Raw genomic sequence first — 23,132 nt, forward strand, 5'->3', positions numbered from 1 at the left:
TGAAGAGAACTAGTTAGACTCCTTCATTTGTGGCTTATAGCAAAGGAATGCAAGAATATAAGATAAAAATTTCAGAATGAGAATCAGCAGGTGTCTTGGAGGTGACAGAATCCCTTTAACGTCCCTATATACTTTATACTTTCGTCAGCTAGTATGGGGCTCTCCGATCGTCCGACAGATGCAACAATAGTGGTTGTTTAATGAAAACTTACGTTGTGTGAACATAAAGAGGATTATGTGCCTTAAAAAGGATCTGTAGCCAAAGCCCCCCCCCCCCCCCAAAAAAGGAGACATCATTAAATAGCCTGGGATGTCCTGACTAAACCCCCCATAATGCATGTTATTATCACCCATATAGCGGTAGATACCAATGGTACACACACTCTGCACACCAGATAAATGATTACAGTGCAGTTACATCCATTGACACCTGGTACGCATTCCATTGTGTTTAACAAAAAAAAAAACATAGCAGAAGTCCTGCTCAGAGCACTCGAGTGATGTTACTCATGCGCTGGAGCGCTAGTTCTGCAGTAATGTGGACAGGAAGTGTATGTGGCCACTCCTGCCAAACCGTAGTAGAAATTTGCTGAACCATAGATCGTGTATACTGTATACGTTACATGAGGTGTATCTTAAAAAAAAAGGTAAAAAACACATCCTTGGGTCAAAAACAAGTGGCATTTTTATTACATCAGCAATGGTAGCTATGGTCATGGTATACAGAAGTAATTTGTGTATGACATTGGTGTGGTATTTAAAGGGAAACTATCAGCAGCTTTGCGTATATAAACCTGCTGATGTATCACTGTAGCCCCCATACCTTTCCTTTCTTGCGCCATATGTAAAGTATGCATCTGCAGGCCAGGTCTTTGTCGGGCATGTGCAGTAACAGGACTTGTACGGAGATGGGGCTGCTGTTCCTGGGCATGCCCTGTTCAAATTGCGTTCTATCAGCCTACCAGGATATGGAAGAAGCTCTTCTGAGCACCTTTTTGGAACCCTTGATAAAATAGATTTTCATACACTATGCACACACCCATCATCCACACACATACACTCCTCTATCAACTTATGTATAGTCATTTGGGCAACACTATGATAACAAATATACTCATAATATCAGTGCCGTCCAGGGTCCTGAAAAGGGTGCTTAGAAGAGCTTCTTCCACTCCCTGGAAGGTTGGTGGAACGTAGTTTGACTGGCGCATATGCAAGAACAGCCCGCAGAACGCAGACACTGTTACTGCACATTAGTGTCAAAGACCAGCCTGCTTATGCTTAGCTGAGTAGGCATAAAAAGGCGTGAACGCAGAAAGCAGTGGGTGGTCAGAACGGTGCACTGGGTAGGGGGGAGAAGTAGAGCACCAAAGGAGCTAATTTACATATTTATTTTTTTAATAAATTTCGAATTTCAAAAACAGCGTGACAAAGAATACAAGAGCAGCGCCAGAAAGAAGAGGTAGGGGGCAACAGGGACATATCGGCAGGTTTGTGTATACGAATAGTTTCCCTTTAATATTTCATTATGACAAAAAATAGATATCAGGGCTTCTTGATAGCATACACATCTGCTTAGCAGGATAACCTTTCCAATGACTACATCCTACAACAGCTAAAAAAAATACAATGTAGTAGATTAACCCTTCCGCAGAATTCAACACCATTGCATAACCTTCCCCTTAGGCTGGATTCACACTGTCCTTGCTCGCTCTGTGCAGCACAGATGGTGAATCCCTGTAATGGACTGTTTCCCCGCCCAGCATGATGTATTAATATCATGGCGGGAGCTGGAAAACTGTTTACTCGGCAGGACTGTAGTGACTGAGCCGTGTGGCAGTGTCATAACTGTGACGCACAGATTTAGGCTGGGTTCACACACTGTATATTTCAGGCAGTATTTGGTCCTCAAGTCAGGTCCTCATAGCAACAAAAACCAGGAGTGGATTGAAAACACAGAAAGGATCTGTTCACATAATGTTGAAATTGAGTGGATGGCCGTCATATAACGGTAAATAACTGCCATTATTTCAATATAACAGCCGTTGTTTTAAAATAACAGCAAAAATTTGCCATTAAATGACGGCCATCCACTCAATTACAACATTATGTGAACATAGCCTTTCTGTGTTTTCAATCCACTCCTGGTTTTGGTTGCTATACAGCCTCACAAATACAGCCTCAAATATACATAGTGTGAACCCAGCCTTAAACAGTTTCCCTGCTCCCAGCATGATACATCATGCAGGGCAGGGAAACAGTCCAGTACAGGGATTCAACGTCTGTGTTGTCTGTTGTCCACAGAGCAAGCAAGGATCATGTGAATCTAACTGTGAATACATAGGGGGAGATTTATCAAACATGGTGTAAAGTGAAACTGGCTCAGTTGCCCCTAGCAACCAATCAGATTCCACCTTTCATTCCTCACAGACTCTCTGGAAAATGAAAGGTGGAATCTGATTGGTTGCTAGGGGCAACTGAGCCAGTTTCACTTTACACCATGTTTGATAAATCTCCCCAATAGTTTTAAAACTATAATAGAAAACTAAAAATTTAATCCAGGCCACCCACACTCTGTTATCCATAAGACTTAATAACACAGTACGATACAATTTTTGCAGCCTCCGATTCTGCATTTTCAGCTTTTTTTGATTAAGGCTATGTTCACACAACATATTGTACGGCCGTTGTTTTAAATTAAAACGGCCGTACTTTTTTCATAGTAAAATGTGTTGCATTCAAGTCAATGCAAACAAAGACAGTGTATTGAACAGCAGCAGTGGAAATACTTGACATGTCAATTATTTCCGGCCGTTGTGCATTGATTTCAATGCAAATTTTAATGCAACAACGGCCATTGTTTGACACTCACTACAACAGCCGTTATTTTTGAGTGCCGTTATTTTGAGTAACGGCCGTTGTCCATACCATGTGTGAACATAGCCTGATAATACAAGATGGCAGACAGATTGTGTTAATTTGATGTGTCTTGTGATGAGTTCTTACATTCATAGCAATTTGTATACAGACAACAGGATCACCTTAATCAAGGTTCTCCTTGGGTCTCTCAAGCTGTGGCAAAACTAGAATTGTGATCATAATGGATGATGCGACAGCTAAAGAGACACAGGTTAAGGAACTCTGACCCAAAGCATCATTCCAGACAAATCACTTTTATTCATCACCCACGAGGAGGCAATCACATTGGACACATTCAGCTAACAAGTTCTGAATGCCATGGGACAAGCAGTGCAGTCAGCACATAGGCATTTCCAGGCTGGTTTTTAGACATCTGTACCAGAGATCTTAGCCAGGTCCTCAAATGGCATAAACCTAATTTCATATCTACAAACTATTATTCTCTAGCCAGGTTTTAACTATGTCAAAGTTTTTATCCATCCATCTGATGTTCTCTTCCATAGTCTCTCTTGCTTGCTGGACACACCGGAGCTGGGAGCCATTTTCTTTTAACAAATCAAAGAAATATGTGACCTAAAAAAAGAAGCTAGAAGTTAGTTGAGAACAAGATTTTGGTGCAGCTGCATTTGTAGTATATCAAGAAACCTACATCGTATTACTGGCTGAATCTTTTCCCTTCGCCAGTGTCGATAGCTTTATATAAGGCACATGATATCATCAATGTAATTTTATTTAGTCTGAGGTTGCATGTCTACAAGGATTTTAGAATAGACACGTCTGTCATGATGTTCTGAAGGAAAAGAGCAGCTCAGTACCACATCTACAGTATGTGAATTGTCATTTGTGGAAGTAACTTATCCACTGTGCTGTTGTTTCCATCATGCCTATCCCTTGTACAGGTTGTCTCATCCCCACACCATCTTTCTTATTCAAATTCATTTGGGCGTTCTGGAGATATTAAAGGAAACCAATCAGCCCAGTTGTACTGATATAGCTCCCAGCTGCCCAAATAGAGCTCCTACGCAGCTCCTCTACCATATCTGCATTGTCTTTAGTGGTATCTGTATATCGAGGGAAAATGTCTTTTATTCTGGCACATGAGGCAAGAAGAGAGGCAGGAACGAGTCATCTGTGCGAAGACCAGGCTGTAAGAAGTCACAGCTCTGTGCCTGTCAGCGCACTCTGCTGGGATGATTGACAGGCAGATAGACCTGTTATTAGCCTCCAGTAGCTAATCATCCCCGCAGAGAGCACTGACAGGCAGGGAGCCATACAACATTGAAAAAGTTGGGATCTTGAAAAAGTTGGGATTTTGAAGAGGTTTGCAGAGCTATAGCTATGGTTAACCTATAATTCTTAGCATGCCTGGTTTTGCCACAGGTTGGGAAATCACGTGTTCTGAACAGAAGAAATTATTTGCTTCCCCTCAAGCATTAACATATTGTATCAGCAACAGATGAAACTGGATCAGTAGTACTATATAAGTGGAAGTTATGGTCCTTTTAGACTGAGCGATAATTTGCCCGATCGCACGATTAACGATTTTGAATGAACAATGTGTTTTTTTATAACCATCAACGTTTAGACGGAACGATGCATCGTACGGAATAATCGTTTTGCGATCGCTTAAGCCTAACTCACACATAGGGGAAATCGCTGAAAGACTGTTTACACTGAACGATCTGTGAATTTTTTGCGAACGATCAACGACGATTTGAGAACATGTTGAAAGATCAAAATGAACGATTTCTCGCTCGTCGCTTGATCATTCGCTGTGTTTACACTGAACGATTATCGCTCTAATGCGACCGTTATCGTGCAAATTCGAACGATAATCGTTCCGTCTAAAAGGACCATAATGCTGCGTTTACACGGAACGATAATTCGCCCAATCGATCGTTTAACGATTTTGAAGCAACAATTTGGTTTTTATAATGATCAGCGTTTAGACGAATAAATAGTTAGAAAAATCATTTGAAAATTCATAAGAAAAATCGTTATTGTGATCGTTTTTAAGATCACTTAAGCCCATCCTTTACATAGGGTGAATCTTTGAAAGACTATTTACACGAAGCGATCTGCAAATTTTTAGCGAATGACGAGCGTCGATTTGAGAACATGTTGAAAGATCAAAATGAATGATTTCTCACTCGTCGCTTCATCGTTTGCCGTGTTTACACGGAACGATTATCGCTCAAATGCGATCATTATTGCGAAAATTCAAACGATAATCATTCCGTGTAAATGCAGCATAATGCTAACCAAACCTTTTCAACTAGTTCATCACACCTGGGGCCAGATGGTTATAACACTGATAGTCCTTTGGTCCACTCACCTTTCTCAGTGCCTAATCATTCCTTTCTTATGACAATCAGCCAGACTTTTCTGAGACTTGTTCCTTGTATCCTGTATTTCTCCTCTTTTCACTGAATTCTTTGCACCTGGGTTCCCCAATTAATTTGTTATAAAAATGTCATCCTCTTACCTCTTCCAGCCATTCCCTCGTAGAAAACAGTTTAGTAACACCAACAACCATGTCCCCAATTGTACGGGAGCCCAGCTCAAACCTAAAACATACACAAAGCTCCATTACAGAACATGCCTCGTATATAAGTGAGAACAGAGGATAAGGAAGACACATACTTTTGGACGAGCTGAGGCCAGTTAGTCTTCACAAATTTCCAAGCCATCAAGTGACCCACTTGGTTCCTGCTCACAGAGACAACGATATGTGGCAGTTCTTGAGATTTCACAAGGTCTCCTTTCAAAGCTTCATCCATAAGCCTAGACAAGATGGCAAACATATTATATTGACAACATATAGCGCGGGCAACTTACAGGTGAACAGATGTGAGATAATTTTGCAGTGGATGGAATGTTAATTATAAAGGGATTTTCCCAAGTGAAAAAAAAAACCAGGAATGGGTGAAATTAATGTGGACAGCTTTTGGACACTAATCCCCAGCTGCATAAAGATCTGCAGATGGTTTGGTGTCCAAAAATCGATATGTGAAAGCTACAGTATGGATGTATCTATGTGTCCAGGCAGCCTTAGGGCTGCATCCATTTTCTACAGTCACCAGAGGTCAAGAGTTCAGCATTTCACGAAATGGAACTGTAGTTTTGCTAGTAAAACTACTAGTAAAACTAGTAAAAGTCAATAGTATATAAAAAGTGCAAAATAAATTATTACCACTGCAGCTTATCCAGATCCTGAGTAAGAGTCAATGCATACTCAATAAGATGCATTTCACCGGTTGGAGACGTTTTATATTTTTCAAACAAATAGTCCCAACCTTCAGATGTCTGAGCACCGACAGCATAAACAGCTAAGACAACATCACGTGGCAAACTGGGGGGAACAAAAGGCGGTGAGGTTAGAAGAGAAAGATGGAATTACCAGGAGCACATAATACAATGAAATACACAGTGGCATAACTATAGGGATTGCAGATGGTGTGGTCGCACCTGAACACTGTATTTCACGTAAGAAGTAATCTGTAATACTACTATGTAGCAGACAAGATGCTAGCATCTGGAGTAATATTTTTTCAAATATTAAACTTTTTCTGCCCATGTTGTATGAAACTGGAAGTACTTAGAGTCATTGGAGTTGGAGTCGGAGCTAGTTTTGGCTGATGTCTGAAAAAATGTACCGACTCCAGTTTAAAAAAAAAAAAAAACGTTTAAAATTTCATAATTGAGCTTTTATATGAATTTTATACATGCTACTCATCAATATATTTTAAGTTCTATTAATCTAAGCCCCTTATTTATTAAAACTAGAAGAACACTTTCTCACATGCAGTACATTTACAGTAGCAACAAAGGGTGAAGCATTTTCTCCACATATCAGTAATAAAGCACTGGCCCTATTAGATAAGGGTGGTCGGAGAGAAATTTTCGGTCACTCTTTGGGAGTTTCTTTCTCATCTGGAAGAGTCCATTCTGTGGTGGGTGATGTGTGCTGTTCTCTTCTTGGAGGGTGCTTTCACACATACAGAATCTGCAGCAGATACGCAGCAGATTTGAAGGCCCAGGTTTGATTTGCTTTGAATCTGCAACTTCAAATTTGAGTCAAATCTGCTGCAGATCCTGTACGTGTGAACACACGCGGATGTTGGATGATAATATATGAGCAACAGTGCAATATGAAGATAAACTGTGTAATACAGAGAAGAAGGAGAAGCAGCAGCCATAAGTAGTGTAGCAGTAACCTCTGTCCTCTATGTGGTGTTTGCCCTTTGGGGAAAGAGTGTGTTTTTTCTTCAGTGTGCTATGGCTGCAGCTCACTGTGTGTGTGCGCTATGGTTGCAGCAGGCGAAAAACATGTTAAGAAACTTCCAGACACAGAAATACAAAGGTTAAATCTATTTTAGCCCCCTACAGCAGCTCAGTAGCACAGTCTAATAAAACTATTTATAGGAAAGTATTTGGGATGATCTCAATATTGTCAAATATGTAGAAACCTTAATGAACCATTGGATTCCTTCCAGTTGTTGAAATACTTCTCGGCCTTCTGGACACAAGGCTGGTATTTACGGAAACAACCAAACATGAGGAGAGAACTGCGGAGCATTCGCTCAGACACGGTACCATCATCTGTCCACGACTGGGCATCTATGAGGTTGCGGACAAGTTTTAAAATATAAGCCTGTAGGGAAAAAAGGTACAATGCAATGAGATACAACCCACTACAGCACATGTGTATGAATGTTCTAGGCAAACAATGAATTATCTAGAATTACTTTCATCTGCTCTTCAGTCTCCTTCATGTCTCTCTTTTCCATTAGTTTGTATAGAGGGACCAGTTCATCCATGCCTTGAAAGACTGGCATGTTCCGATCTTCCTTTGTCAGGTACATTGTTAAGCTGAGAGCTTTGTCAATTGGTAGGCGATCGATACTGAGAAGCAAAAACATGTGCTATATTACATATATCCTGGAGTGGGATACAGGTGGCACTGGCAGTTTACAGCGAATATGTGATTATTTGCAAACCTTCAGTATCTAGTGCATTATATAAATTTTAAATGTCAATTTATGTGGCACAGATAAGCCAGAACTAAACTTTATTCAGAAAATTGTATATAGTGTATGCTATAAAAGGTTCTGTAATGGAAGCACCACAATGGTTCTTGTTTTTTAAAAGACACCTATAACGGTGGTGAAATATCCTGCCCATCTATTGTGGACAGCAGATCATAGGGATCAGTCAATTTAATGACTATACATTTTATGGGTGGCTCATAAGGTGTAGCTCCTATGTAGTACACTTAAAAAAAAAAAAAAAAGTATATTCTTGGTAATGTCCACAAGACTTTTTGTTGACCTGTTTACCTCACAAGTTGGAAGGCATTGTTGATGAGACTGGCCCGGTCATTGCTGCTAATAGCTGTGTGATTCTCCTTTAAGAGTTTTATCAAAGCATCCCAGCCGCCATCTTCATAATGAACAATGTAGTAGCCATTCATTCCCACATTAAACTTAATCCATTCAACTTCTTCTGACAGGACCAAAACATCTGAAAAGAAACAAGTCATCAAGCCATGTGACTAGATACACCGTTGTATTATGTTAAACAGGTATATTGCATGGCAGGGGTTTTACTATGTAAAAGTTATGAAGGCTGGAACTATTTAATTGCTACTCTCTGGAGTACTGCTTTTATAGGTTTCTATGGGCAATAGAGAGGTTCATAATCTCCCCCCCCCCCCCCCCCCCAATTTTGTAAATTTTTAGTGTATTATGTCCCATGCGTCTCGTCTACTGACAGTACATTACCAGGTGTTACTTACCTTTCTTAGTTTTAAGCAAAAATCTTTCAACCTCGTTTGATTTACTGGTGATATACGTCAAAGGGATATGCCATAACATCCTATAGTAATACAGAAATCAAATACAATCATGTTAAAACAGTATATTACAACCTGCATTACTATGGCCGTCTAATAATCTGGCCAGCTAATACACAAAAGCTGAGATGTTTAGTTTTCTCTTCTGCGGAAAGCTGCTCAGTAACACTTTCCATGGCAGGAATAATGCGATCACCTGAAATTTGTTCAGACAAAAAAAATTATTTAACAGTATGTTCATACTGGATGGCTACACTGCGGAAAATCTGCAGCATATTACAGTAGCAGCAAAGTGGATGGGATTTGTAGAAATATCATCCACACCCTGTTTAAAAAAAAAGTGAGCACCCCCACAGCAGGAAAAGGGAAATATATCAGGACAGATATAGATACAAACATACCAAGAAAAGAGAGAGGAGCCAAACCAGATCTAGAGGTCCCTATACATACTTTGTCGCCTCTCATTACAGGTTCGGCCACCAGTATGAGGTGTTTGAGGCTCTCCCAACCAGGTAGAGACAGGTGTTGGGCGGGATGGAAAAATCAATGCGTGAAACCTTTGTTCTAGGAGAGATAAGCTGCAACCAGAGTGCTTTGGCTGCAGATTAACCCTCCTTTCTCCAAAGAGAGCACAGGAACACTCAGCCTTGCTAAGTGTTCCGTGTATAGGGAGGACAGGAAGAGGATGGGAGAGAGAATTGATCGTTGAACGATCGTTCGGGCGTCAGTTATTGAAGGTGTATTCAGAACAAAAGTCCTATCACCTGGCACCACCTGAGTCTCCAGGCTCCGTATGCTGGTTGTAGGTTTGTATGACCTGGTTCACACCATACATGCGCTGACCTGGGGTGCACACTTCAAAAGCATTCAAGTGAAAAGTCCAATATACAGTACAATAGAGAATAGAAGAAGCGGCACTCACCAGTTATCAGTTGCAAATCTTTAATAACGTGCTGTAAAGTCCATTACAGAGCAAGGCATCTACACGGCGTACTATGCTCGGTAATGGACTTTACAGCAGGTTATTAAAGATTTGCAACTGATAACTGGTGAGTGCCACTTCTTCTATTCTCTATTGTATATTAGTTATTGAAAGTGTTTGGCCACCTTAAATAGTGGACAAGGCTACACCAATGATTTCCTAGTGAAATTTTTCTGTACAACTTACCCGGCTGATTCTGCATCTTTATCTCCTTTCTGATAATGCTCTTGTTGTAGATAGACATACTTTCCTTTTACTGTGACAGTAACTAATGGAAAACCTTTCTGTAATGTCCACGTATTCATCATGGACCGTACATCAATGATATTATTATCTGTCCAGTGCTGTAAGAAATAAACAAAGATCACATCACATAAGTTATTTATGTCAGCAATCTATTGTGTGATGTGGTGTCGTTCTTGTTGTTTTTGCCATTCGTTGTAGTGGGGTGCACAGTACAGATGTGCTGTAATATGGACATACATAATAAATGGCTTCATTCTTAAAGGGATAACCATATGATTACTTACAGATTTCGATTGGCCTTTTCTGCAGAATCCACTTGTCTCCTTATTACCACTGGCAGAGTCTTCTGAAGGACAAATCTGATGGATGGAAACAAATACAGTGAAACTTCTCCAAAGCAGATTTCATGTGACGGATTGTCAATCCACCATACGTTATGCATACTGGCCATTTCCTTTGAGAAGACCACTTTTCAATACAATTTTGGATGGTTTTCATTGTATTAGTAATAATCTTGTAACACGATAAAAATTTATAGGCAGTGAACTTACATCAGTCATGCTGTCCCATAAGTCCTCATTCTTTGCATTGCGATAACTAAAGTGCCGTAAGTACTGAATTATACCGGCTTCAAAGCTCTCAGAACCCATGTAGTCTTGTAACATATTCAAAATACATGCACCCTGTAACATAGACATAGGAATTAATGTGTTGAAGACTCTGTAGTTTAGTCATTATATGAGTTAGTCAGTACTAGGCAGGTGGTCTTAGTCTAGACTGAACTGAGAAATTCTTTCTATTGGAACATCATAGAAAAATGTAAAAAGATCATAAAGAAAGTATAAAACAGCATATTTAATGTACAGTTAGCTATTTGGGTCTCTTGACTAATGGGACCAGATGGACTACACCTCACACACTTGAGCACAGAGATGGAATGCTAAGGCCTTCTCTCCAAAAGTTATCAATGTAGAGCAAGTCCATTGAGTAACCGCTGACTTTTATGGGGGCATGGGGGCTTTTTATAAAGAGAAATGCAAATACCAGTGATCCCCTGATAGATCATTTAACTCACGGACGCCAAAAAGTATATCCTGTAGTAACAGGTTTTGTATATAAGAATGACAATGATACGTTACCTTATCATAGGAGACCTCATCAAACATCTCCATTATCTGTTCAGGATTCTCCACAGGAGTGGATACAGCATGGGAAGAGTTTAAAGAATCCACTTCCATGGCCCTAAAACATTTGTCTAAAAACCTGTCATCCTGCAGAGAAACAACAGTTTAGCATCATCTAGAGTAGACCACAACATCTTCATGACCGAAATCACCCATAACACATGATGTTTTGGACATACAGTAGTTCTGCTTACGTAAAAACTGTGACTGTGGCGGCATTTTCATACAAATCACCATACGGGGTGTACTTAGTATTGCCATTTTAACTATGTACTACCACTCATAGGGACATGTAATCTGAATTCTGATAATCCAAATGGGGACATTTATGAAAGTTGCACCGGTGGAGCATGTCATGGGGAAGGCGTAGATTCTTACCTTCTCTATGGTGTATGCCATTCGTAACCCCCATCGGCTTATCAGGGTAGCAGCAAAAGGAGGTGTGGCCCTAGTTCACCATGTTCTAAGACTGGTGTGAAAGTGTTGATAAATGCAAACCAAGATATTTTAGGTGTTCTCTAAGCCAAAGTTGGCAGCAGTTCCTTTCCCACTTACCACCAATCTCTGCTGTATTCTTTGATAACTGTAACTAGCTAAAAACCACAATATTTTTTGTGACATTTAGGCCCATAATCTAGTGGGCCAGTCTGTGTACTATGCATCCACTTTAAAGAGCCTTAGAAAAATAAACTTACAACTTGCAATTCTGGATAAGTAATGTTGACAGAAATATACTCCATGAACTTTGCAAATCCTTCATTCAGCCACAGATCATTCCACCACTCCATTGTTACCAGGTTTCCAAACCACTAATGAAAAATAGAATCACAGTTATCACTCACAGTATTATCTCCATGTTATGTACTGATCAAGCTACTGTGGTAAGCCCCTAAGGATGCAAGTCTATCTGCAGTTAACTGCAGCGGATCAATCCATCAATTTCAACTGCATCCTTAAATCACACATGAAGATGAAGACTGTGGTTGAGCTTAGACGTCATCACTCTAAGCCCTGCAGCTCACCCTTATAAACCACAGCCCACTATGGGCCTGCAGTCTATGAGAGCGCAGATCTCCAGCATGTGCAGACACCATGATGTGCGACACGGTTTAAAGAGTATTTTTACTATTTGTTTGTTTGTGGTACACAGGGTTTGTCACTCTGGTTGGGGACAGTATAACTTTTATAAGCATTAATAATGGATTATTGGTGGGGGAACTAATACTGTCAGGCAACTCTTTGCTTGGCACCATTATTGATTTGGGAACATGAATATAGTTATTCAGTTATTCTGGGGTACTTCTGTAGCAGTAAGGACCTGTTCACAATACAGAATCGTCACCGAGATTCCATGCCTCCGCTCTCCACACCTCTCCGCCCAAACAGTTGACATGTCAATTCTTTGAGTAGAAAAGCGCGGAGAGCAGAGGCGCACGAGCCCTCCCATTCGAACTGATAAAAGGCAGGATTCGGCACCAAGTCTGCGCGGGGAAGGGGAGGGTTTCTGCACAGAATCTCAGCGCCGATTCCGTAGTGTGAATGGGGCCTAACTGTTGGAGGCACTGTCTGCTCACAATTATTATGGTGGGCACTGTGGATATTTTGGGGGTGACTATAGTTATGTAAATATTGTCCCTTGCAATATGACATTTGGCTGCACTGGGTAGCAGAGCAGGTACCAAATTAGGGGTAGTGATTTTTGTTAGAAAGTGCAGAGAATGATAAAAAGGGAGGAAACCTAAGACATCTACAGTAGATGGCAAACTCTGTAGAGAGGAGTTGTGGCTGGAAGAAGTGTTATGGCAACCTAGGTCAAAAGGAGAGGATATATAAAAAACATATACATCAAAGAGGTAACCTGTGAGTCACAGTAAGTCGTTGGTGTCTATTTTGCTATCAGTAGTAGTAGTTCCAGTACTACAAAGTAACAGAGTAGGCATTAGGGTTCAGGAGTTTCACAACCACATAAGATTTTCCATTAAAACTTTGTCTAATTCGAAACATGGTGGTGTCCGTCAGACAATTGATATACAATCACTATAAGAGGTGAGTAATGGAATACAGTCAATTATTTTTAGCATAGATCCTATATTTATGTAGTACTATATATTTCAGGAGAATAGAGACATAAGAGTGCACATTTACAATGTAAAGTTAATTCAGATAACTCTCTACTGACCTGGTGAGCCAACTCATGAGCAATGACCATTGTAATCCAGAGTTTACTAGAGGCTGTGGATGTCTTGGGATCATACAGCAATGAAGACTCTCTATACGTTGTAAGCCCCCAGTTCTCCATTGCACCAGACTGAAAATCAGGAATTGCTGCAAGGTCTAAATAATTTAGAATAAGATCATCATATCATCATAAGCGGTAAAAAAATAAAGACACATTCTAAAAAAAATAAAAAATAAATAAATCACGTTAGTCAATAGTACTATACCTTGCTTTGGCAAAGGGTATGGAATATGGAAATATTCTTCATAAAAGTCCAAAAGTTTTACAGCTGCATCTAAGGCATACACGGCGTGATCTATCTTATGTGGAACAGTGTAGACGGATATCTACAATAAAAATACAAGTTTTATCAAATTAACAACTATGGGTTTACCTGTATGCGTGACCATAAAAGCAGAAAAGAGCAGATCATGCAAAGAATATACTATTTCAGTTATATGGCATATAAGTGATGTCATGTGTCTTTTTTGCTGTGTTTTCACAGAGTGTTTGTCCAGTAGTAGACAAGATGGACTACAAAGATCGGGAACGTTCCTGGTTAAATCAATTAGACCAAGTATTTAAAGAGGAATCGGCAACTGTTGGTTTTAATGGTCAGAGGAATGAGTCTGCCAATCCAGTTCTGACTCTTTTCTTGTCATTATTTTGTATTTTAATTTATAACTAATAAAAGGTGATTTTATTAATATTATTTGGGGTTTCAGCTGTATTTTTTTGTAGGTTTTGTAGTAAAGAATATACTATGCACAGTGCACCATTTCTTCCAGTTGGACAAGGGGTGAACAGAAAGGCAGGTGCCAAATAGAGAGGCACAAGTTTGTTGAAGAAAAATACTAAATGTACCAGGGGCAAGGGAACATAGGAATACACTGTGTATATTATCTACATTAAATATTCATAATGTTTGTATCGTGTGACCTTCATTTAATGACCATGATTTAGAGTATGTTCACACTCAGCAAATGTGGCTGAACTCTCACCCATGGATTCTCACCTGTCTCTATGTGAAACGGCGTCTCTATGAGAGTGCTCGCGCACCTCCGCTCAAAGAATGAACATGACAATTCTTTGAGCGGAGAGCAGAGGCACGTGAGCCCTCCCATAGAGATGCCGTTTGACACAGAGACAGGCTGGATTCCACGGCGGAGAGTTCAGCCAAATTTGCTCAGTGTGAACATACCCTTATACAGCATACTCAGGTACTCTACAGCTGGCCATTTGTGCTATATTTCAGGTATCAGGAAGCTTGCTCTAATATAGAAAATTATGATCTGTGCAGAATTATTTCTTCTTGCCACCTAACCCATAATCACAAAAAAAACATAAATATGTAAAAAAGAAAGAAGGAAATACAGGAAATAAGAGATTGGATGGCTATGGTAAAGCCTAGCTAACAGTTTGTGTAACTTTACCTTGACACCACGGTTTGTGACTTGACTGATTGATCTGAAGTCCGAAACAATGAATGCCACAAGGTAGGTGCTCATCTTCACTGTGACATCAAATTGGTCTTCTAAAAGCCCATCACCCACAGGTACAGTCTTCACCTGGGAAAGGAATGATCACAGTCTGGTGACTATAGAGTAGATATGTGCTATTTTCTGTGCATTTCTTAGTGACAAATCCCAAAATATATATGAACTTAAAAAGATAATTATAAGCCATCTAAAACTGTGAGCTGCAAAAGCTGAAGAATCCGTCCCCTTAAGAATGACATTAAAAGCAGCTCAATAGATCTCAAGGATTAAAATGTACAATAAGGTCACTGGTGTCCCAGCTCAAAAACTGCAGGACTGACAACTCCATATACTGAGATTGGGGGACATTATTAGTCGCCATCCAAGGGACATTTTGGGTGTTGGTACAGCAGTGTATACTTTAGGTCTAAACATAAAAAGGGTAAGAATCTTTCTTATTTCTATTCAGTAAATCCTTTATATCATCACTCTCGCTAATATTTAGCATTTGTATTGTGAATTGCTAACACTGACATTGTTGGTGATAATGTAAAAAAAAACACTTACTATAGGCATGTTGGACACGGCATTGTGTTTTGCTTCCCTTCGGATTTTAATGGAAAAACTGGCTTTAAATGCAGGTTCATCGAAACATGGAAAAGCCATACGGGCGGCAGTAGGCTCAAACTGGGTTGAAGCAAGCACCCTTGCAGAGAAAAAGGTTAGAGTTGTGATTGCACGACAGATAAGTCTTATTATCTATGAGTGGCACAATAACTTATACTGCTATGTGTGTCCTTACCCACTGCTGAATAGCAGGCTTACCTGATCTCTCCATCTGGGGCTCTGTAAGAGCCTTTATAAAACCCATGGAAGCTGTCAGAGAGGTTGGCCTTGTAGGTAATATACAGAGTATAGTTTTCTCCAGGGCTCAGTAGATCAGAGGCTTGAAGTGCGATTTGTTCACTTGCAGGATGTTCCAGAAAGTGTAAATCTTGCTGTACAAGCCCATTCCCCCTTTTTCTTTCCAAACTTGTCTTGGTTATGAGCAGATTCTTACTATGCAGAATGACAGAATTAGTCGGCTGTCTAACCACAACTGTGATCTTGGCAAGGCCGGAAAATGTGAGCGTGGTCAAGTTTGGGTGTATGGAGAGGTCATAGTGCAAAGGGATGACAGATTTGGGCAATCTAAGATCTTTCCAGGGAAAGACGTCCTTAGCATTGTTCTCAGTTGCCTTAGCCACAGAGCAAAGTGTCCATAGGAAGCATAACGTTCCAGGCCAGAATATAAGCTTCATTGCGGCCTTCATCTTTATGGGTGATTTTTCAGCCGCAAATAGATGAAGCGGTTATATAGGAACCTGAGAGAACAACAAGACAGTCACAAGAAAAGTAATCTTACTAAGAAAAACAGAAATCTCATCTCATCCACATTTAGGCTATGTACATTTTTTTAAAAAGAACGTCCGTTGTTTTCAGTTCACACAACAGCCTCAGGGGAACAAATTGTGCTGTGAATAAGCCCTATTGAGAACTGCATATACAGTGTAGCATTGCCGATTCTGTAATTTCCATAACACAGTGGCGCTTATATGGCACAGATTTTTTCTGAAGAGGATTTTAAATGGTAAAATATATATTTTATCTACCCTCATTTTCGCTGACTTTTTTTAAATTGTTTACTATACCCTCATTTTGTAGGATAATTCATCTTGTCTAATGCTCTTACAAGTTTACAAGAAATATGAAACCTTACTAAGGGTATGTGCACACTACGGACCTTGGGCGGAAATTTCAAGTGGAGTCCGTGCAGCGGTCTCTGCTTGAAGTTTCGCCTCTCTCATTGATATTCTGAAGCTTAATCCACCATCTGCCCAAAGAACTGACATCACTGAGCCTATGGGACAGGCAGAATATCAATGAGTCTATGGGACAGGCAGAATTTCAAGTGGAGACCGCCGCTCGGACTGCGCTTGAAATTTCCACCTAAATTCAGTAGTGTGCACATACCCTAACAGAGTGATCTTTATATATTGTGGAAAGTCACATTTGTACACCATGTACAGAGCGATATCAGATACAGACAAAGGCATGGTATAGGCCTCGAGCACCTCTATAGAAGCTCTATTAGGGCTCCATACAAAATAAAGCATATTATAGCTGAGTGCATAAGCTGTTACCACTGTTCACACCATATTAATGTTATACAAAGAAGTAATTTCATGTAAATACTTTATGCTTCCAGGGACAATGTGTGTGTGTGTGTGTGTGTGTGTGTGTGTCACACACGCAGCCTGCAGAGTGCACCAGGTTACAGCATGACAGAACTGGGGATTTCCAAGACCCACAATGCAATGTGATCAGAAGCAATGCCTGCTATCTGCTAACCATGATATATAAAGTCAGCCATCATAATGTCAGAATGACAAAGGCCGTAAGGTGTCAGCCATTTTGTTTCCTGTTAACATTAAGCATGCTGATAAAGAAATGTACTTACACCTGAGAATTGTGCCTGTACTTTGGGTTACACACCCAGCAACAGCTCTGAGCTAATATAACAATACAATGCGGGTGTGTAAAGCAACGACAGCTGTTACAGACACAGTAAAGTAAGTAAAAAAAAGTCATTGTGTTAGTAGTAATGTCCTTTACTGTGTATTATTCACGTAATAGGGAAGTAAGAATCCCAAACTGCCACAATGCCATAAAGGGCCACACACGCCTAATATATATAACACACCAAAGGCAGACGTAGCAGAGCTGGATATGTCAGACGCAGCAGTACTGAGTTTGTCTTTATGACCTCATGATCACTGAAAATATAACAGCTAAGAACCCAAGAACGATACGCACATTTTGCTCAGCTACATCTGTATGCGGGTGGCTACTTTCTTGAGCATTCTTTAAACAAAAAAAGTATATGATTTTTACAGCTAAACCAATGCCACGAGGAAGTAACAAAAGTAAAAGCAGACACGATATAGGCAAGCAAAGAGTTAACAGCTGCTGCAGCAGAACAATGTAAAGCTGACATCGATACAAACCTGCAGGGGTCTAGGGAAGAGCCCCCCTACTGGAGAATGGAGAAGGCCTGGTACTATGTGATGTTCATGGGGTACACATGAAGGCGACAGTAATGGCCCCTCCACAACGTCTTTACAGGACTCTCACAGTCCAGCCCCATCCACTTTCACTTTCATTCTTTAACTGCAGAATATACAGGAACTGGGGGCAGGGCTGCAGTGTGAACCTATCATAATATAAGGCAAGGCTCTATCTATAGCACACCACCACAGCCCTACATTCAGGGGTCTCACCTCCCCCGCCCCCCCCCCCCCCCAAAAAAAAATAAAAATAAAAATAAATAAAAATGTGTGTATATATTTTCATTGGTACATTCACATGTGGCAGATTTGTTGCAGAAAAATATTAGTTACATTCATCTGTACATTGTATTCTGCATGACAATTCACCTAGTAGGGACAGTCCACATATTCCTATAACAAATCTGTAAAGCATGAAGTCCCTCTAATAGTGGCCCATGAAGCAGAGGTCTGGGCTGCTGCAGGTTCACCTAGTACCTGCCAAACAATAATGCTTCTAGGGGGAAATACTGCATGTGATAGCGCACAGTATGCAGCAATATAATTTAAGAGGGTCTGTATTACATGTCTTTACATGAGGCCTTAAAGAGTCACTGTCGTAAATTTTTTGCAGAAATCAATAGTCCAGGCGATTTTAACAAACTTTGTAATTGGGTTTATTAGGCAAATATGCCATTATCTGCATGTAAAAAGCCTTTCCCCAGGTCCTCCTCTCCTTTGTGTCATCCACTGCTCAGAATCAGGAAATCTCGACTGTTTTTTCATCAGTCGGATCCTGTCTGAACTATGGAGAGGGGAGGAGGAAGGAGCGAGATCAGCAGGCAGCTGAGAGACGAGAACAAAGGATAACACAGCGGGGGTGCTATTCAGAGTGCTATTTAGAGGTCAGAGGGGTCAGTGGTGACTGCAGAGGAGAGAGCCCATGATGTGAATGTAAATTAACTCTTTGTTGTCCTGTTTTGCTGCCTCTACTTTCTCTCTCCATAGGAGAACAATGAAGACAGGGGGAAGAGCTTCAAACTGCTTTTTCATGATAAAAATTCATTTTTCGGCTAATAAACCCAAGTACAAAGTTTCTTAAAATCGCCTGGACTATTGATTTCTGCAAAAAAATTTTTAACGACAGTGACACTTTAAAGCAAACTTTAAAGCAACTTTTGCAAAGAGCAAAGAGGGACATGTGCGCCGCGGTCCCCATTGCCACACCCCCATAGCGACCCTCCATAGCCACACCCCCATAGCAACCCTCCATAGCCATGCCCCCATAGCAGCCCTTCATAGCCACTCCCCTATAGTCACCACATGCTGCTGACTGAATAGTACACCCTATAGTATCCAATCCCAATTATAGTACCCTATACAGTATCCAGTCCCCCCAATAGTGCCCCATATAGTATCCAATCCCCCATATAGTGCCCTATATAGTTTCCAATCCCCCCATATAGTGCACCACATAGTATCCAATTCCTCTAATATAGTTAACTACTACAAGACACAGCAGCTGGCACTACGGATGGACGGGTGAGCTGTGAATGCGGTCCCGGAGGTAATCTGGATAACAGGAAAAATGTGAACTGGGGGTGCACCTCACTCTAAGAAACCAAGTTCAATTGCCTGTAGAAGTGCGGAAGCACGAAACAGCTGTAGCTATCAGCTAGAGGGTGTTGGCGTGGGAAGCTGTCCGATGTAACCATATAAAAATATTGGATTTTTAATTGTTTTGATGAAAATAAAATAAAGTTGAAGTGAACCATAACGGTGAGTGCCCTTCTAATATCTTCGCTTATGAACCCCCTAATATAGTGCCACACATAATATCCAATCCCCCATTACAGTGCCCCACATTATATCAATCCCCCCATATAGTGCCCTATATAGTTTCCAATCCCCCCATATAGTATCCAATCCCCCATATAGTGCCCCACATAGTATCCAATCCCCCCATATAGTGTGGCCCCACATAATATCCAATCCCCCATATAGTGCCCCACATTATATAAATCCCCCATATAGCGCCCTATATAGTTTCCAATCCCCCCCCATATAGTGCCCCATATAGTATCCAATTCCCCATATAGTGCCCCACATAGTATCCAATCCCCCCATATAGTGCCCCACATAGTATCCAATCCCCCCATATAGTATCCAATCCCCCAATATAGTGCCCCACATAGTATTCAATCCCTCCATATAGTGCCCCACATAGTATCCAATCCCCCCATATAGTGCCCCACATAGTATCCAATCCCCCATATAGTGTGTCCGCCGGTCCCAGCAGCTACTCTCCCAGCAGAGCACAAACTCCAGTCATCCGCCGGCGCGCAGGCAGCAGGGTATAGAGACACTGCCTGTGCCGGATGTGTGCTGCAGCCTCTGTCATGAATTATAGTAGCTGCAGGACACATCCGGCACAGGCAGTGTCTCTATACCCTGCTGCCTGCGCCGAAGGATGACGGGAGTGCGCGCTCTGCCGGGAGAGGAGCTGCTGGGACCGGTGGACAGGTGAGTTACTTACTGGTTTGTTGTTTTTCTTTTACACCCAGTATAATGTGGGACACTGGGTGCCGTTCCGGGATGGTGGGACAACACCCTGAAAACGGGACTGTCCCGCGGGATCTGGGACAGTTGGGAGCTATGCTTAAAGGCGTATTCCTATCTCAACCAATACAATTGTAGGACTCGTTGAGTTAAATATTTTTGCAAATACATTACTTTCAAACTCAAGTTATTCTTCTGATATGCTGCTTTTAAGCACCCATTGTTGACAATTTTTTGTCTAGATTACTGACCACCACTCTGCTCTAAAAGCAGTGATCTGGCTACTGCATATATAGCTATAATGTAGATGCACAAAGATATAGGGGTAACTTATCATTGCAGGTGTGAAAGTATTTGTGTGTATATGAGGCCTTTCCATTTATGCATTTTCATGTTTTGCACCAGACTGCCAGATCGCCCTGATTCGGCAGATTATCGATCCGTGTAATAGGGCCCTAAGTGGTTGCAGGAGGTCATTCATCCTAATGTTTGGATACTTGTTTGCTGATGATGCTAAGAACTGAAAGATGATGATATCTGTCAGGGACAACTGTCATCTGGGGTTTGCCCGCTAATGTGAATAACACGTAAAGGGGCTCAGAACACTCAGAATGTTATTAAAAATATTTTGATGTACAGCTTGGCCTGGCAGCACTCTGCATTTATAGATTTTGTTTCTCTGTTGCAGGAAACTTGGGGCACAGCTCTAACCCCTAAATAGGTACATGAATGGATTGTCTGCGATGTGGGGAATCAATGGAACCACGTCACAGATGGAAGGGCAGATCATCACACTGGGGGCGGACGGGTTCGCCTCCAGTACTTCATACCGGATCGGTGCCCGGGAATAGACTGGTGCGGTGCGCGGAAACAAGGTTGCGGTTCAAAAAAAGGACTGCAGCGCCGGCATCTCCGCACTGGTGCTGAACCATTTATGTAAAAGACTTAAAGGAGAAGTCTGCTGAAAATTTTTTAATTTTTCAAGTATTTTATTGCCCCCAAAAGTTATACAAATCACCAATATACACTTATTATGGGAAATGCTCATAAAGTGCTTCTTTCCCTGCACTGCATCAAGGCTTCACTTCCTGGATAAAATGGTGATGTCACGATCCGACTCCCAGAGCTGTGCAGGCTGTGGCTGCTGGAGAGGATGATGGCAGAGGAATGCTCAGTGCAGGGCCGGCCTTTGGGGTGTGCGACCTGTGCGGTTGCACAGGGCGCATCACTCCGGGCCAGCAGGGGGGCGCTCTGGCAGACAGTGACAGCTGCACATCTAGCTATAGAAATGTGTGCTGTCTCTGTCTGCAGGAGCGCAGGCACACTATAGGAGGAGGGTGCAGGGCGATCAGCCATAGAGGAGCCCGGGCAGAGAGAGGCAGCTCTGCATACTTATCTGGTGTAGAAAGGAACGCTGTATGTCTGCAGGAGCGCCGTTAGAAACCACTGTATGAGCAGGGTGCCGGGCGGCCAGCTGGGGGAGCGATCGGGGCGGACAGACATACACAGCACGACACTGTCACATAATGCATGTTGTGTATGTCTGTCGGCCCCGCTCGCTCCCCCTGCTGGCCGCCCGGCACCCTGCTCATACAGTGGTTTCTAACGGCGCTCCTGCAGACATACAGCGTACCGCTCCTTTCTACACCAAAGATAAGTATACAGAGCTGCCTCTCTGCCCGGGCGCCTCTATGGCTGATCGCCAGCGTCTCGTGCGTCCCGATGGACGAGTGACGTCACTGGAGCGACGCCCGCCGAGCTGAGGAGAGGAGACGCGCGGCGGGGAGCCAGGTGAGTTAAAGTGTCTGTTTTTTTTTTGTATGTGTGTTTGTTAGTGCCTACATGGGGAGGGGGTGGCAACTACCTACCTACAGCTACCCACAAGTACCTACCTACAGTTACCTATAACTAACTACAGCTACCCACAACTACCTATAACTAACTACCTACAACTACCTACCAACAACTACCTATAACTAACTACCTACAACTACCTACCTGCAGATACCCACAACTACCTACAGCTCACTATCTATAACTATCTACCTACAGCTACCGATAACTACCTACCTGCAGATACCCACAACTACCTACAGCTGCCTACCTACAGGTACCTATAACTACCTTCCTACAGCTACCTACAGCTATCTTCTTACAGCTACCTATAACTACCTACAGCTACCTATAACTACCTACAGCTACCTACCTTTAACTATCTACCTACAGCTACCTACACCTACCTATCTACAGCTAACCCCATCTCCTATCTGTACAGCTCCCTGCCCACCCTCCTCATCCCCCTCCTCTCATCTCTCTCCTATTGTTTGTAATGGCTAACCGCCATTTTACATCTTTCCACAAATTTCCTCTTATTTCCTTCTTTTCCCTGCCCTTCTTTCCTTCTCCGATACTGCCAATTCCCTCTCTCTATGATCTATCTCAGGAGATCGCTCTTGCTCTGACATTCTGGTGCTCAAGTGACAAATAAGTGCGCTTGTGCATTATATGGGGGCACAGAGGGGGCCTGACTACTGTTTGGTGGCATGTATTTGGCATACTGCTTATATGGGGGCACAGAGCAGCCTGGCTACTATTTGGGGGCATGT

General features: G+C 41.8%; 1 protein-coding gene across 3 annotated transcripts in view; it reads right to left on the minus strand.

Moving 5' to 3' along the window:
* Positions 1–3,157: 3,157 nt before the first annotated feature.
* The window catches only part of LOC138786165 (endoplasmic reticulum aminopeptidase 1-like), a 31,443-nt gene continuing 11,468 nt past the window's right edge, over positions 3,158–23,132 (minus strand). Inside the window, exons 1-20 of one of the 3 annotated variants that reach the window (XM_069962953.1) lie at positions 17,929–18,065; positions 17,738–17,785; positions 15,707–16,245; positions 15,449–15,587; positions 14,837–14,971; positions 13,630–13,750; positions 13,365–13,519; positions 11,881–11,994; positions 11,141–11,272; positions 10,553–10,684; positions 10,286–10,360; positions 9,942–10,099; positions 8,717–8,796; positions 8,259–8,442; positions 7,668–7,824; positions 7,389–7,573; positions 6,113–6,271; positions 5,563–5,703; positions 5,405–5,486; positions 3,158–3,492 (exon numbers count right to left, since the gene is read on the minus strand). In XM_069962953.1, coding sequence (XP_069819054.1) covers positions 3,346–3,492; positions 5,405–5,486; positions 5,563–5,703; positions 6,113–6,271; positions 7,389–7,573; positions 7,668–7,824; positions 8,259–8,442; positions 8,717–8,796; positions 9,942–10,099; positions 10,286–10,360; positions 10,553–10,684; positions 11,141–11,272; positions 11,881–11,994; positions 13,365–13,519; positions 13,630–13,750; positions 14,837–14,971; positions 15,449–15,587; positions 15,707–16,194 — 2,784 coding nt within the window. In that variant the 5' untranslated portion in view covers positions 16,195–16,245; positions 17,738–17,785; positions 17,929–18,065 and the 3' untranslated portion in view covers positions 3,158–3,345. Of the gene's footprint in view, positions 3,493–5,404; positions 5,487–5,562; positions 5,704–6,112; positions 6,272–7,388; positions 7,574–7,667; positions 7,825–8,258; positions 8,443–8,716; positions 8,797–9,941; positions 10,100–10,285; positions 10,361–10,552; positions 10,685–11,140; positions 11,273–11,880; positions 11,995–13,364; positions 13,520–13,629; positions 13,751–14,836; positions 14,972–15,448; positions 15,588–15,706; positions 16,246–17,737; positions 17,786–17,928; positions 18,066–23,132 lie in introns of those variants that run through there. The other 2 variants (XM_069962951.1, XM_069962952.1) reach the window with 2 other exon arrangements.

This window comes from Dendropsophus ebraccatus, chromosome 3 (assembly GCF_027789765.1).
Source record: "Dendropsophus ebraccatus isolate aDenEbr1 chromosome 3, aDenEbr1.pat, whole genome shotgun sequence".
NCBI lineage: Eukaryota > Metazoa > Chordata > Amphibia > Anura > Hylidae > Dendropsophus > Dendropsophus ebraccatus.